Source organism: Echinococcus granulosus (genome assembly GCF_000524195.1).
Source record: "Echinococcus granulosus chromosome Unknown EG_S00006, whole genome shotgun sequence".
NCBI lineage: Eukaryota > Metazoa > Platyhelminthes > Cestoda > Cyclophyllidea > Taeniidae > Echinococcus > Echinococcus granulosus.
In genome coordinates, this window is record NW_020170386.1 from 536,977 (window position 1) to 552,649 (window position 15,673).

At 41.9% G+C, this 15,673-nt stretch overlaps 2 protein-coding genes across 2 annotated transcripts; one reads left to right on the forward strand and one right to left on the reverse strand. All coding sequences in view use genetic code 11, as the record gives it.

Annotated features, from left to right (window-relative positions):
* Positions 1-4,047: 4,047 nt before the first annotated feature.
* EGR_01560 (hypothetical protein) lies at positions 4,048-5,126 on the reverse strand (the record flags this gene model as incomplete). Its single annotated transcript, XM_024490809.1, has 2 exons — positions 4,048-4,114; positions 4,909-5,126. The coding sequence occupies 2 exons, from the start codon at positions 5,124-5,126 to the stop codon at positions 4,048-4,050; spliced, it is 285 nt and encodes a 94-aa protein (XP_024354674.1).
* Positions 5,127-11,719: 6,593 nt separating this feature from the next.
* On the forward strand, positions 11,720-13,794 carry EGR_01561 (hypothetical protein; the record flags this gene model as incomplete). Its single annotated transcript, XM_024490810.1, has 2 exons — positions 11,720-11,808; positions 13,623-13,794. The coding sequence occupies 2 exons, from the start codon at positions 11,720-11,722 to the stop codon at positions 13,792-13,794; spliced, it is 261 nt and encodes an 86-aa protein (XP_024354675.1).
* Between the last annotated feature and the right edge of the window lie 1,879 nt (positions 13,795-15,673).

Here is a 15,673-nt window from a genome sequence, read left to right on the forward strand (position 1 = left end):
CTCCGGTCACCCCCCATTCCGACCTCATTCGTCTTGTCTGATGTCCAGGCGGTGATTTCCAATAGTGAGGTGAGAGTGGCATGAAATGCATTGATCCTCTACTTGGAGAAACATCAACGCACTATCAGTAGAGGGTCGCTTTTTTACACGATAATATCACTGTTTCTCTCCGCTTAATCTACTTAAATTTTGGAATTACCTTTGGAAAATAATGAACGATTGAAGCGAAGGAGCCTTCAACCAGTGGGGAGTGGTAGAGGTCTTTTAAACCTCGGTTAAAAGTCAGAGTACAGTGAGAATTTATGAAAGTCCAGGTGAATACCTGTAGCAGAGGAATATAAGTTAGAGGTATATGCTAATGAGTGTGGAAACATGAACTCAATGCTTGTAACGTATTCTGTGGCACCATAGGGCAGCAGGGGAAAGAAGTAAGACAAAATATTTGGAGCTGTAATGTGTGCCAATCCACACCTATCGCCGATGGCAAGGTGAGTCCACAAAGAGTACTAGCTTTTTTGATCTCATGGAGAGAAAGATGGTTGTCAACCATATTATTTTGCCTCTCTAAGAGGTGGCACGACAGAATTTTAAATACCAGAAATTAAATATCCTCATTACGATCAGTTGTCGGCACAATTTGTAACCCTTTTTTCTTCCACCTTTAGTTCACTCAGTTGATGGCATCTACAAGGCTCTTTTAGCGATTATGACGTAACATAATGGCAATAATTTGTAATTATCGGCCGACCTTTGCTCCTTCCAAGTGGTTGTTTAACAATTAATATTCCAGTCTACCGTGAGCTATTAAGTTCTCTTCACCTTTGGTACTCATATCGGATGAATGGGTGCTATCGTTCGCCAATCAACAGGTGTTGTGTGTTTCACTCAGAAGGGAGAGAAACATGTGCGTTAAAACAGATTGGTCATTCAGTAATTAGGAAATAGCGATGACCTTTTTTAAGTTGAATTGAACTTGGTGAAGCTGCACACGTCTAGATTCGCTCTAACGCACCTGGAAGGATGACTGGATTAGAATGAAGGTGCGAATTGTGTTGTTACAGGGAGTAAACTCCACTGCTCGAATTTACGCCAGAAAAATTTACTAGTACATGGACGAAGTTGAACACCGATGTGAAAAAACTGACAGACCTTTGTGTCACCCTAAAATAATATCGTAGCATTGGCAGGTTGACGCTTTATTGTACGGCTCATACAAACACAATCTCTCTCCACCTTGTCAGGTAGCACTTTCAGCATTACGCCAAACGGCTGTCATACTAACCGCTGTGATGTATAACAATGAAGAGCGTTCATTCAATCGTGAGAAATTCGGATGCAGAAAGAGAAATTATTCGTATTCTTTCCTGCTTAAATACACTTTCTTTCCTGCCCGAACTGCAAAGAATTGCTTTAATTAATGCCACATTTGGTAATAAATAACTCCTTACTGATATTCAACAACAAATCAGTGAGATTAATTTACTTCTTATCTCTCTTTCATTATTGCATTCCAACAAAGACAACTTCCTTACATGGTGTATTATATGTTTACTATGCATATATATGTATGTATATAATTGCATGCCTGCGTGCGTGTGTGCTAATAATAATGTGTGCTATTATCGTAGGATCTGGCAAAATGTGTTTTGTGTTTGTGCGAAAGAAAAGCCTTTGCAGGATTCGAATCCAACGGTGTTTGCTTTAGTTACCTCCTTTCAATCAGAACAGCCACAGAGAATCGGTGTACAGCGAGATTTTAACAACAGTTAAATGTTTGCTTAAGTGCCAAAGCGAAACACTGAATTTCCCTTGCTGTAATAATACTTCCTCTGAAACGGGTATTCTAACATGTCTGGTATGGTGAATCAGCCCACAGTGAAGGAGCCAGTGTATCTTGAAAACCTAGTACCCCATACCACAATTGATGTAAAGTCGAAGAAATGCTGAAAATCTATAATCTAAGGTTAATCACTGCAAACGTTCATTTTCACAAACATTTGGCAGAGGAGACTGAAACTATTCGAGAGGCCTAAATTTGGTAACTATCATTAGAGTCACCGTTAGGCATAAGCGGATTTTTGTCCATTAGCACAGCTCATTTAAGGTACGCAGACGTAGTGTTAGACGGTTGCCATTTCTCTTAGATCGCCATCACCACAAGGATCAACATATATTGACAGTCCCTATTTAAGCACTTTTTTCTTCTGGAATCCAACACCAGTTCTCGTGTAAATATTTTTTTTGGCCGATATGTTGCATGCTATATTTGATTGACAGCGCGTTGTTTATAACTTGTGACTCCGAACTAGCTGAAACATCAGCAAAGGATATTATGGTGATTTGGGGAATGTAAGAGGCACCAGCCATTTGCTGGCATTCACTTTATGTCGCCTATTCTCCAGTCATTTCATCAAAATACCCTAATGTCAAATGCATAAAATTCTTAAGAAATGCGTTCCTTTCTGTCTCACACTCACATGTTGTAGCGCTGTTTCAGCTCACGTTTCAAAAGACTTATCGCCTTCACGACGAAGAATACTTGCTGTGAGTCAGTGCCATACACAGTAGTTCTAAAGTTTTTCTCATTGAAAAAGGAGTTGAATGAAAGAATGACATTACAATGAGCACTTTGAAATGAAACAAATAAAGTTTTATGACTTTGTTTCAATCTCGCCATTCGCCAAATAATTACACAAATCGCCTAGTAGCCCGAGAATGCACCCCTTGGCGCCTACAGGACTAGACGAATAAAAAGAAATAACTAAGGGCGAAAAATGAAAAATGATTATTTTAGAATGATTCTGTGCATTAAGACGAAAGGTGTACCCTAGGCGTTTGGCTAGAATAACGCACAAAAATGTAGGCGAAACTATTTCCATTATACTTCTGCAAAAGTACTTACTTAACCCACTGAACTCGGAGAAATAGTGCATACAATGCACTCGCAAACTTCTACAAAACGTTATAATGCACCATTTCCCCACAGCGACGTGTCTTCAGTTCAGAGATGGCATAAGTACAATGCCATGGTAAGGAGGGGATGGGTAGGTGTGTGCGACGTCTCTGTGACTTTACACACTCCAAAGTGGGCAAGACACAAGCTGCAAGTGGCTGTTTGACGCTGTTCAGCATTAATGACGCAAACACATCCTAATCACGATTGTTTTCGACTCTTCGACTCTCCATCTCCTCCTGTACTGCACTCATCATCATTAAATCATGTCCAGTAGAACCCTACACAGCATGGTTTGGATCATGAGCAAGCGATTACATTACATCAATGACGTATTGAAGCCATGGCTTTATTAGTACATGCAGACATCGGTGCGATTGTCAAAAAAAGCTGCTCTCATACATCGGTAATACCTTTGACTTCTACAGCGTGAGTTTGGCCATAGTGACAAAACCCTTTTGTAATTTCAAACGAATCCCCACTCTTATGCTTAGGTGGTGCTAAAGGGGAAGCTTGCCAGTTGCCTTTTATGCGTTAGGGGAAATCAAATGGAATTGCACACATTATCCAGCTCTAAAAATCTACTCATACACCACTGCTTCCACAAAGCATTTCATTGAGAAAAATTATCCTTAGGAAATAGACTAAAAGTGAGGAATTCACTACCCATGCCTACATGAGGTGTGTATGAGAAGTAAATGTTACAAACACGTACGAAGTAAAGCCACTGATACTGCCGATGCCGGCACAAAGCTTGCCTTTTAAACATGCAGCGCACAAAGCAAAATATTCGAATCAGAGGAATTCCATTAAGCACTTGATGAGTATTCTCCTCAAACTGGAACAAGTTTTGTTTATATAGTTTTAATAAACAGTAAGGCGGCTCATGGGAATTACAATTACTTACTTTTCATTAAAAGGTACGAACATTATGCATAATTAACGACAATCGCATGACCCGGAATTCGTATGATCGCACACACGCAAAAAACGCTTAACAAAAGTAAAGTTTTGAATCAATGTGTTTGCCATAGTTCGCATCAAGGTGAGGGTCCAATGTAAAAATAGCCGAATCAGTCATATTGTCAGGAACGTTAGGCTCTGGAGCGGGATTGATCCCAGATAGCCGCAAACGCATGGTTGGCTGTCGAAGCAGTGACACTACGGTGCACCAAATACGAAAAACGAGCCCTTAAATGCCTTAATCAGGTGCGATTACTGAATTCCCGACTAACCAGTTTGCTATTGAAGGGTAAAAACAGCTCCAGCACACGAGTTAAAGGTATATATCCACTTGAGTTTTGAAATGAGGAAATTGAGGAAACTAAAATTGCCTTATTTAAATTGGCGTGAGCTCGAAAACACAACGCATTGATGCTAATTCTGAGAAAGCGAAGAAACTGTGCCCTCTTTGCAATGAAATTAGTAGAATAATTTTTAATGAAATTTGGTTTTGAGCAGGCTTGACATGCATTTGAAGTGTACCTTAACAGGCATATAACTTGGCACCATTAACAACAAGAATCTAATTAAAACAACCACAATTTCAGTTGCACTATCCATTAAAATGGTAAAATTTAAATTGCGTGATCACCAGGCGAATGCAGTGGAGCGATAGAAATTGAGATGCGCAATTAGGCACAAATCCTGTTCCATGTGATAGGAATGAGAGAGGGACGGTGGGAGGGAGGGGGAAGGAGCAGGAGAGGATGGGCTGTTCCTCACCCCAATGTATCGATATCGGCTGAATCTGATGCGCCTCTAACTGCCCACACCTAGCACCGCTGTGTGCATTCTCAAACAAACTCACACGTGCAAGGGCATTGAACGAAAGTATCGGGTTCCATACATAACTCTGTGGTAACTTGGATACAGGAGTGATCTCAGCACACAAACACACACATACACGTCCTTATTGGCGAGATAAATTATTACCCTTCCAACCTCACCCTAACCTCAGTGTCACCACATGCGGAAAGGCAGTAAGCGAGCACGCATGCGCAATTGCACATGAGCCCTCAAACACATGCCCGGCGAGTTGATACTGCGAGGGTAACTGCACAAAGCAGTGAGGCCTGCTCGCGAAGGACGCAGGGTAAACTCCACGGAAGGCCCTCCGTTCGGGACATGGATTCGTCTTCACACTCAACGTCACATAAGAGCAGACAACCATCCCATACACCTACAGGGTTGTCCGATTTTCACTTCTCCATTCATCTGACTAAATTTAAAATGAGGGCCAACTCTCTCTTCCGTAATGGAATTTATTTTAAATATTTTATCAAAGTTAAAAAGGACAAGAGTTCAGTTTGCTTATTGTTAGAGAAAAATATTTAACATTTCAGTAGCCAAAAAAATTTAAAGGAAGTGATGTGCTGGGCACACATATGCTTATTTTCAGCCAAATTTGCAGTTGACACATGTTGATAAGTGGCCTGCACAATAGGTGGCGCCAGCGTCGATCTCAGAATCGGTGACACATAAGGCCTTCAGAAGCACTAAGCCAACTTATTCTTTTTTTGCACAGCATGACGTACGATGTAATGTCAACACACTAAGATAACGATGAAGATAAAAAGTGGCCGCCAATGTGTTTGGCCGTTTGCCGTCTATTGTGACAGACTTGAGTGATCGAGTAGACGCACGCAACTGGGAGTCGCGGCTTGTGAAGGCTAGTGATAGCAGTCAATTGTCATCAAGTAAACGCACTGACTCGGTCACACTTATCTGCTAGGCGAAACGTGTGATTTGTTTTGCAGGCGGTGGAGCTCCTTATCAAAAATGTCACTAAAGCCGTCAAATCTCCCATGAGAGGCGTTTTTTTACGTTGCAATCACAGTCTGAACATTTAAGTGAATTCTGTCGATGCGGAACATCCGATTTTTAAGTTAAGGTTGCGCTGTAATCTTAAGAAATTCTTTCAAAAGTGTGCATTTTTGTATTCTTTCTCGATAAGTGAAGAGTTAATTATAGGCAATAGTAAGTATGGTATTCTTCTAGCAACAAAACCGAGGTGAAACGTCATAGGGTTTGACTATGCCATGATGACGCACAAGCATTTTTTCCCAGAAGTGATTCCGAGCATTGGAGTCTTACTAGGAGTGCTTGAAGCATTGATGCTTTTATTGTATTCTTAAAGCTACTGAAAGTTGGCGACTGGCGTACGGCAGAACTCTACATAGAAGCATATTTTTATAAAGTACACCACGGGAAAGCCTTTTCATTGAAATAAGGGAGCCTCTCCTATCATTTGGCACTAAATTGACCGCGTGATTCGATGTAGCCACGATGGAACATGTGAAACTAAAGTGAACTTGGGAAAGCAGCAAAGACTAGTGTACACCTTCCGTTTACTCTGTGATCAGCTCAGCATATACTTAATACCGAATGTGTAGGTTTGCGTTGCATGGGTGTCGTTGCATAGTTCGTTCGGGAAGCTTATGAGGAACAATGTTCTCCAAACATTTGTAAATGATAATTAAGTTTATTCATGGCCACTGTTTGGCCACAGAATGGACGGTACCAAAGTTAGCATTTAGTGAAAGTTTGCCTTTTCGCACTTTCAAGACCAGGCGAATAGCCACAAATCAATTGCTTACGGTTGGCACACTGGTGAACATTGATGGTGGCTACCTCGTGTACTTTCGTCCGTTGACGTGGAATGGCAACTAATTTAACTCAGCAATCTCAATTATATGGTTTACACTGGTATCAGCTTCGTACTTTTTTAGAAATTGTCAACCTTACTATATCTAATAAGAAAGTGAACAATCTGTTTTCAGCCTTGAATATGCAGTGGATTTTCGCTGTGACCTAATCCGCAGATAAACTGACTGCCAAATGATGCCAGAGGAACATCAAGTTTGACTGATTACATAAGTCAGAATCACTCTTAACATTAAGAGAGGGTTCAGATCTCCCACGAAGTGGCCGACTGCACTCAAGCACCGCTGCATTTCAGGCGTGCCGGCTTTAATCCCATCCTAACATGGCGCCCAAATTCCGGTGCAGGCAAAATAAATGTTAACTGGTGTATAATGCTGAGGTATTAATGTGCCTGTGCATTATGCTCTAGGTGATTCAAAGTATGTAAATTTTTCTCGAATACAATAATATGTAAGCGGAAGATAAAATCAAGCCAACTCACCCAACAGACGCCGGGAAGTCAACTAACTGAGGGCTGAAGTGTGCTCGATGTTTGGCCACTATCCAGTTGATGCTCACGCAGAAGAGGTACGAACAGTCATGATTTGTGGTTGACAAAGTGGCACACGCAGCAGAGCAGGCACACAGCCCACACGCCCACGAGCACACCCCCAAACCGACACGACACACAGCCCCGCTCAAATGCACATGGCCTAATTGTCCCTTGCCTCTACTTGAGTAACATATAGCTTGAAATACCCAGCATCGGTAGCAAAAGATGAAATGAAAAAGAACTTCCGTGTTGATGGACGAAAGGTAAACATCACATCTGCTTGAACTTTGAATTGATTAAACTAGCTTAGCCATACATACAAATAAAAAGGTCCGACTGAAAGCCGGCTCAGCACTTCTCACACATGTAGCAGCCTCTTCAGTCAAGGTGCAGCATCAAGATGTTTTGGAGTTTAATCGCTACTGCTACTGCAGTAGTTCATTTGGCTCACGAGGAACCCACCACTTTTCTAGTAGAGCAGACTGCTGGTGGCGGTCTCTGAAAGGAGACGACATAGTTCCTAATTTTGTGGCGTCCTCAAGCGAGAATGGTGCATAATGAGACCGAAATGAAACCTAGGCTTCACTTTAAGTAGCAGGAAATAGCAAGTGTTGCCCCTCATACCAATGAAATCGTACTAATAGTCAACCAGAGGAGTTGGTTAGCCGGCATTCCGAACTTTTTCCTACCGTTATTAGCTTACTGATTGACGTTCTGGCTATGGTGAGGATGAACACTGGAACAGGGCATGTAGTAAATCACCCATAAATCATATCAGGAAAGGGGTTATTATTTGAGAAGTCCAATATTTTTGTTGCAAGTAACCACATCCTTACTTTCTCAAGCAAAACTTCAAATGATCTAATCATATATTACCGAATCTGCCGCCAAAGGTTCTGACATTGTGAATCCTCGGTATTTCCATTAGTGAACACCAAAAAGCTTTGCAGGTATTAATTGGACATATCCCTCATAAAGTTTGCAAATACGAATTATGTTTTATGAAGGATGAGTAATGCTGACATATTTTCAATCCTATACACTTTAAAATACTAATTCAAGAAGCAATTTGCTCCGCCAATCAACTACGAAACTTTGTTGGAGCCCCTGGTCAGGTCTTAGTTAATTCGAAAGGTACTCACGCCCAGAGATTAAACACAATTTACCGTTTAATTGTATCGCAGAGTTTTGCTGAAGTAGAAGTTTCAGTCTCAAGCACGAATTTTAAATTCCGCAAAGTTCACATCGTAAAATCATACAAGTTCTACCATTTGAGGCTTTAATAAATCGGTTTAAAGCTCACGGTTATTCGTTTCTCCTCTTGAAATCAGTTGACCCAGATAGGCCCTTTGAGAAAGCACATGATTTGTTTTATTAAGGCCGGAATTATCGTGAGAAGCGACGCACCTTAAACCAGTCTCTTAATTCAGCAGTGTTTGCTCGCTATTTCACTCATTTACCGAATTCAGGTGGTCTTATCTTCCACATCCATCTCATTGAAAAAGAGAAAGCTTGTCACTCAATGACGTAGTGAAATGAGCTTCTCACTACCCCCTCCACACTGCTTGCTGCTTCAAAACTCTGCTTGAGGACCACACGTAAAGCTCGGAGCTCGCATTCAAGTCCAGCAAATCAAATCCACCTGTCCCCTCAACCGTTCGGTAGTGGAATGCACATCATCAAAGTAAAAGCGAAAAATTAACACCAATGTACTTCAAACAAACAATCTGAAGAATAGCAGAATATACTACAAAAAAGCTCCCACCGATTATCATAATGTGATGGACCACTTTAACATAATACTACTAACTTAGTGGGTGAAAAGTGTAGAGAGTTTAGTATCCGATTGATCGGAAAATAATGTGCACTTGTCTCCAAACGGAGGTAGTATCTACTGTAGGCATAGAATTACGCAGCTCACCCTCAGTGGGTGACGTAGTGTCAGAGCGTATGCACGCAGGAATGAAAAGAAGCGCTTAATCAGACTCAGCTCGCCAGCTGCGGCACTCAGATGAGTTCATATTTGGCTAAAATGTCAGTGAGTGTGGAAAGATACCAGAAGTAAGATCAATTCATGCTACCACATACTTTAATTACACACGATCCCTATCAAGGGCAACTGCACAATGGGCTAGGCACCGTTCTCAAGGAATCTAAGAGAAATTCGATAGGTTATTTCAAGAGCATATGAACCCTTCTAGCAGACCACTTTTTACTCACACGTTTTCCAGTCTCAAGCATTTACTTTGCGTAAGTCTTAAAAAGCAGTGTCTAAGAAAGCAATGCATTATTTGGACCGAAGTGGCATCGATTACTGCTGTGATGCTGACACGTTTGCCTGCGCCGCAACATTAGTTTGTGGAGAACCCGGGACACCGCTTTGACAAGGGTGCAACTGCGAGGGGTCGGCGTGAGGGTGCGACGATAGCCGGGGGGAGAGAGTGGAACGAGGTGATGGGAATTGTGGTTGGGTCATCGATAAGCTCGGCCGGTTGCACCGTGACTGCCTCGCCAAATTCACTGCCTTAGGGGATTCAAAGTGCGTTTTTCACAGGTGCAACTGGAGTGATACAAGCTATACAAGCTTTGGGTTCCAATTTATGCATCGAAAATGATAATTTACATTTTCTGTAAAGGCCCTCTAGAAAGAGGAATAATTTCTTGCTTAATAAACCATTTGTACAACATCGTAAAACATCTTAATGAAGAGCATGGAGACAATTCCTTTACAATAGAGCATGGGGCATTGTGTAACCGTGTGGGACATGGTGGCCGGCCAGTGTATGCGTGTGTGAAAGGTGGAGGAGGAGGCCTGTTTATTCCTTTACAAGAGCTCGGGATTGGGACCACCGACGACGACTGTACACACACCAACACCTCAATACACGCACTGAGGCGGGCATTGAGACAACCTCAGGGTTTGTGTATTTGCCGCACACATATTCACCGCGTCACTCGAGATTGACAAGATGCATGCACACGTAGAGAGGGGCTATCTGACAATCGAAATACGCCCACTGTTGGCATCGTTTGTCAGGCCCACCAAGTGGACGACCCTACAAAAAGCACCTTACAAAAATGGCATCACGAAATTCTCTCAACTGTCTTTTGTAACATGTACTCACAAAGTACCTTAAAATCTGCGTTCTTAGCTGTTCACTTCCCTCATCAATAAACTTAGTCCGATTATCTGCGCATTTCGTATTTATTTTATTTTCATCTACTATGTTATAATATATCCGTACCAGTAAGAACAGGTAAAATTTGGAAGCCTTATAAGCTTATCAATAAGCGTCGTGGCACACAAACACATGCACACTTATTGTAGTACTTAATGTTGTAAAAGAAAATCGTAAAACTTGATTTTACTGATCATTTTTTTGTTTGGTGTCAAGGACGACTTTCAAATCACTAGCGAAAAAGATCACGGTTCTACTACCAGAGGATCTATTAAACGAATCCAGTATTAGCTTTTATATGGCAAATAATCGTACTTCTACATAACCAGATGCTGCAGCATAATAGCTAAAGTCAGTACAAACATATGGTGCTGCTTGAAGTTTACGGAAAGCGATTGATTGCTTTTGGGGCTGATGATATGCCGCTACTGCTGTAGACTTTACGAGCGAAATAGCGAACCACTAGTAACATTACCCAATGCTTCAAAGAGTCTTTGGCTAATGTGATTCATGGTAAATAGCCTTCTACTGTGCAAGTGTAATCATTAACGGAGAGCGATTAGTGTGCACATTTTTGTCAAATTAAACGACATTTGCCCGTTTCCTGTACTGCCCTCTGGCCTCCCTCATATTACCGCGCAAAGGGCATGTGCGAAAACTTATTAATTACAAGCAGATCAACGGGTACCAAAAAAAGGGTGTTTTGCCTCTCGTTTTCTCCCACCTGCACAAAAAGCCCTCAATTAGCGAAACCAGCACTTGTTGGATGCGTTGGATGCGACTCCTAGCGGTGGTTTTTAGTGGTTTATTTTTGCTGCAATAAATGCTTTGTGGCGTGGTGTGCTGTGTCAGTGGTGGTGGTGATAGTGAGGAAAAGAAGGAGTGAATCATATTCACTAAATAATCCTCCTCTTTTCCTTTCCTCCTCCTCTTCCTCCGCTTCCGCCCCCCGCCTTTTCTCTTCCCTCTTTCACTCCCTCCTCCAGCATCAACCCCCCTCTCCTTTCCCGCCCAGACGCCATGATGGGTGGCCATTAGGCTTTTTTCGGCAAACACATGCCTTAGTGCTTCCTCCACCTTCACTTCCACCTCCACCAGCACCATCTCTTTCCGTGGCGTTACAGCAATAAAGGAGTTTTATCTCATTATTTTGGAAGCATTGTTTTGGCCCTGCCTATCTATTGTTTTTCACTATCACAAGGTTATCGAGTTGTATATACCTATACATTTAAGACCTCGAATAGAGATGGCAATGAAGGCCTCTCAAAACCGACGATATATTTTGCTTAAAAATTAGGGCTTAAAGTAGGAATAGCTGGTTTGAAAAAGTCCTTAGCTTAATGATCCACCAAACTCCCCTCGAAAAATTGGAAGTCAAGATAGCATTGAATGCTTTTTTTGCTTTTGATTACCTTAACTACAATTTTCATTCCTGACTTTGTAGCAACCTTTATTGTTAAAACCAGAGATCGTAACAAGTGATTTAGAGTGAAATTTTAAAACCGTGGTAGCACTTCCCGAAAGGTGGCTGGCTAAGCTTACCTTCTTAACAAATATTTACAAATTACCAATCGCTCTACTCACAATTTCCTTCAAAGGAAGATAATACATCGACTAGTTTTTACTTAGCAGTCGACATAATCCAAGGTGTTGAGTGGCGATAAGGAACACATCACCAAGTGAAGTTAAACAATATCTAAGCGATTTAGAAGAAGGGTTTACGAGGGGTGCTGTCATTGCTATTTTCACTTTGATTTGATCATTCCGAAGTGGGAGAAGTGAACTAGTGCGTTGCTATCGGTTAATCTTCTTTTGCACGATTTACAGGCATTAAACAAAGTCACCGTTTTTGCACTTTAGCTACGTTGCAGGAGTGACCAGTAACGAGTCCTTCGGTTTTAGTGCGCATCCAAATACCGTGTCAAACGCGATTTCAAATCCTATTTAGCAAAGCTATAACCCGATCAGTCCTCTCGAATGTTGACTCTTATGGGTGCTTCCAGACAGCGCACCAACTATTTGGACGATTCTTGCGCCGCGCTTATTTGGATGTTTACGTATTGCTTCAAATGGTAAACTTCTGTAAATACTAGAAACAAATTATCCTGTTAAGGGACTATTTACTAATTTATTTAATTTACTCTCTCTAGATTTGCAAAGCTGGACTCAAAATATGATCACTTTGCTGCCGAAAAACACTAATTTTATATAACCGAAAGGTATGGTGTCCAGAAAGCGACAATAAAATTACTGGTACCAGTTATTATTGCCAAATGGTGGACTGACGGGAATCATCATTGATGGCATCCATGTTCAGGTGATGTTGGACTCATAAACATGCTTGGGTATGCACAAATTACACATGACCTCTTAAGCTGGCTTGAAGTCAACTTCCCTCTCTTTTGATATGTGCATGCTTAAAAACCTACTAAAAGTCCTCTTTGATTTCCCTCACCTCTGTATTTACTTGTAACACTTAAAAAGGCAGCAAGTGTGTCCAGTTTTCGATGGAAACAAATGATCTCGTATTCAAGCTTTTTCTCCCACTCAACCGAAAACAGTGACTGCAGTTCCTTGCTTACTTCGCGCAAAATAAGCGAATATGATTGATTCCTGCCAATCTGGACGATAGAACCCATCGGTATCGAAGATGCGTTTGGTGGCCCACGTTTGTGTTGCTTCTGTTGTTGTGGTCATTACTGGTCTGGTGGTGTGCGATGAGGCACTGAGGGTAGGTGTCGGCGCCTTGGTGCGTGAAACCGCAAATTTAATAGGATGTTTATGCTAACTTCTGACTGTTTATTTTGTGGATGCCAGCAACAATAAAACCCAGCTCCCCCCCTACTCTAAACCACACTGTTTCGCCATGGAAGAACACTAAACGTAACAAGACAGACACGCCAGGAGAATTCAAAAAATGACATGAAGCATGTTAATGAGGCTAAACTGCTGTCCATCCAAACACATTTTTTGAATTTCCTAGGATAAACTATGGTGCATACTGAGTTTCAGTTGCCTTAGGAATGGAGCCTCAGTCGAGACTCATTTGAAACATAAAAGGAAAGAAGTCGGGAAGTCACTAACTTAGAATATCAAGGTGCCCCAACAGAATAAAGTTCGCTTTTTGGAGTGATGGGTGAAGACTAGTGCAAGATCTTCTATCCTGAACAACGGAAAATGGTCTACGTTGGCCTAAAGGGACCACTTGGAACCACACTACAGCGCATAATTACCAGGTCCTAGTGCCGCAAACTGATAGTTAACAGGTCTTACCTTTAATTTCTCTGTTTAGTTGCATAATTTTAGCAAAGAGAAATAAGTTATTTTATTCTCGATCAAAACAGTCGATTAAAGCTAAATTCCCAGTGCCTTACCTACATGCCTACATAGGTGGTGGTGTTGGGTTTGCTTATAATTTGCTTCACATTGAACAAGATAACTCAATCTATTTACAAGACAGTTGATTTTGACAAGCATGTATCGTAAATGGACATGACCGGCTTTGGTTTACTGCAAATGACTGATTGACAGCGGCGGATATTAGCATTTAACTTATTTATGCGAGACTATACGTGGATGTTCGCACCTAACACGCAGTATGGTAAGTGGACAGGAGCTGTCAGTATAGTCAGCCTTCTCTCCTCTTAACAACTCAAAATCGCCTACAGTCGAGCCGAATTTGCAATCCTTTATACTCAAAATGCATTTAGTGAGACTAGGTGTCTTTGCGCTTGAAAAGGATCCAAAGGCCTCTGAAAAACAGTGGCAGCAACGACTATCGGTACTTGATTTGAGGGAAAAGAATCGGTATTTTGGTAAACGCGAGAACACTGGTGAATACATTCGAGTTTTGGCTTTATTATGAAGTCAATAAATCAAGCTATACCGAAGAGGGCTCCAATTACCAGCATGCATTTGGCCGAGGTAAAGCACGAGCTACTAGTAGTAAGGCCTTACCTGGGGTTTCAATGGACAAAAGAGAGAGGGAAATGTGTATACCTCTCTTTGAATAAGGTAGTGACGTGGAATCACAGCGATTGCTTTTTGTTACTTATTAATCACCTGGCGCACTGCGGGTGAGGCCATAAAACTTAGAAAACATACTTGCAGACTAGTTTCAGAATAAACTTTTCCACGTTCGTGCAATAAGGTGTTGTGGTAATTGACCTGCCCATGATTCATCTGACGCGTGCCCGGTCTCTAGGCCGGCAAAGGAAAGGGGAGGATGGGGGAGTGGAATATTCCATTAGTAAGTTGACGGCGAGGGTGTTGGCGCTCATAAATCGCAGCGACCCAACACTGATTGATATATTTCGACGTTGCGTGCCCAATCGCATGTGGGCGCAAATCATCACTTCCTCCCTCTCCTCTCCCTCCCCAAACTGTCACCGGGCCACAGGAGCCAGTTGGGCACGTGCCAGCCGGGGTCACGGCTTTATCTTTCCCCTTGGTTTGGCAAGTTTCGTCCCCGATGCCTGCTGGGTGGCACCTAGCCCATGAAGCCCAAGTGGAAGAAACAATTACTACATCCGATGTTTCTTTGAATGGTGTTTACAGTAGACCAATCACCTTTTTACATTATGTACATGGAGAGTGAAATTGCATCATTCGAAAGCCTGCTTCAGAATGAAGTCTTGTGCTTACTTTGATCTCTGCATAAGGAGAATAAGACTAAATTCTGCAAGCAATGACCAGACTTTGTTTCTCTGTATCTGTTAGATTAAAGGCGCCCAGCAATAGACCATCACTACTTGGCTTGAAATACATCAATATCTTAAGGCACTTGGCGATGGAGTGATTCAAATCCAAACGGAAGTCACGCCTTTTCGTGAAACTCTCTACCTGCTATCTACGATTAGCATGAAAAAAAGTGCCCAGTTTATAAAAACAGCTTCCAATCGGAAAAAATAAAGAGGATCAATAATAATGGAAAGACGGGGGATAAGTCAATGCACAGCTTTACGGCAAATCAATGCAGAAATGCAGAGACTTGGAACTAGGCGCGTTAAAATATCAGCAGTACACAACAGGGGGACACCTATCCTGACTTAACTATGCACACTTCATAGCACTTGGGCTTCGATCAACATCCCGGTGGCTCGACGCTCTGACCATGTCAATTATGCCATCGGCCCTCCAGATGTTCTACATTCAGTACTTTTTGCCGAAAGCTGTAGTCTTCGGAGCTGACTCATGCACTAAACCTCACCTGTTGTAGTGTTAGATATTCTTAAAATCGACTTGAGAAAGCAGACGATGTCCTGACCTTTGCCAGGTACGCTTAAAATGAAAGCAGCCACTAGTAGCCCCAGGGAGAACACTAGAACCCTATTAGTGTTCTAG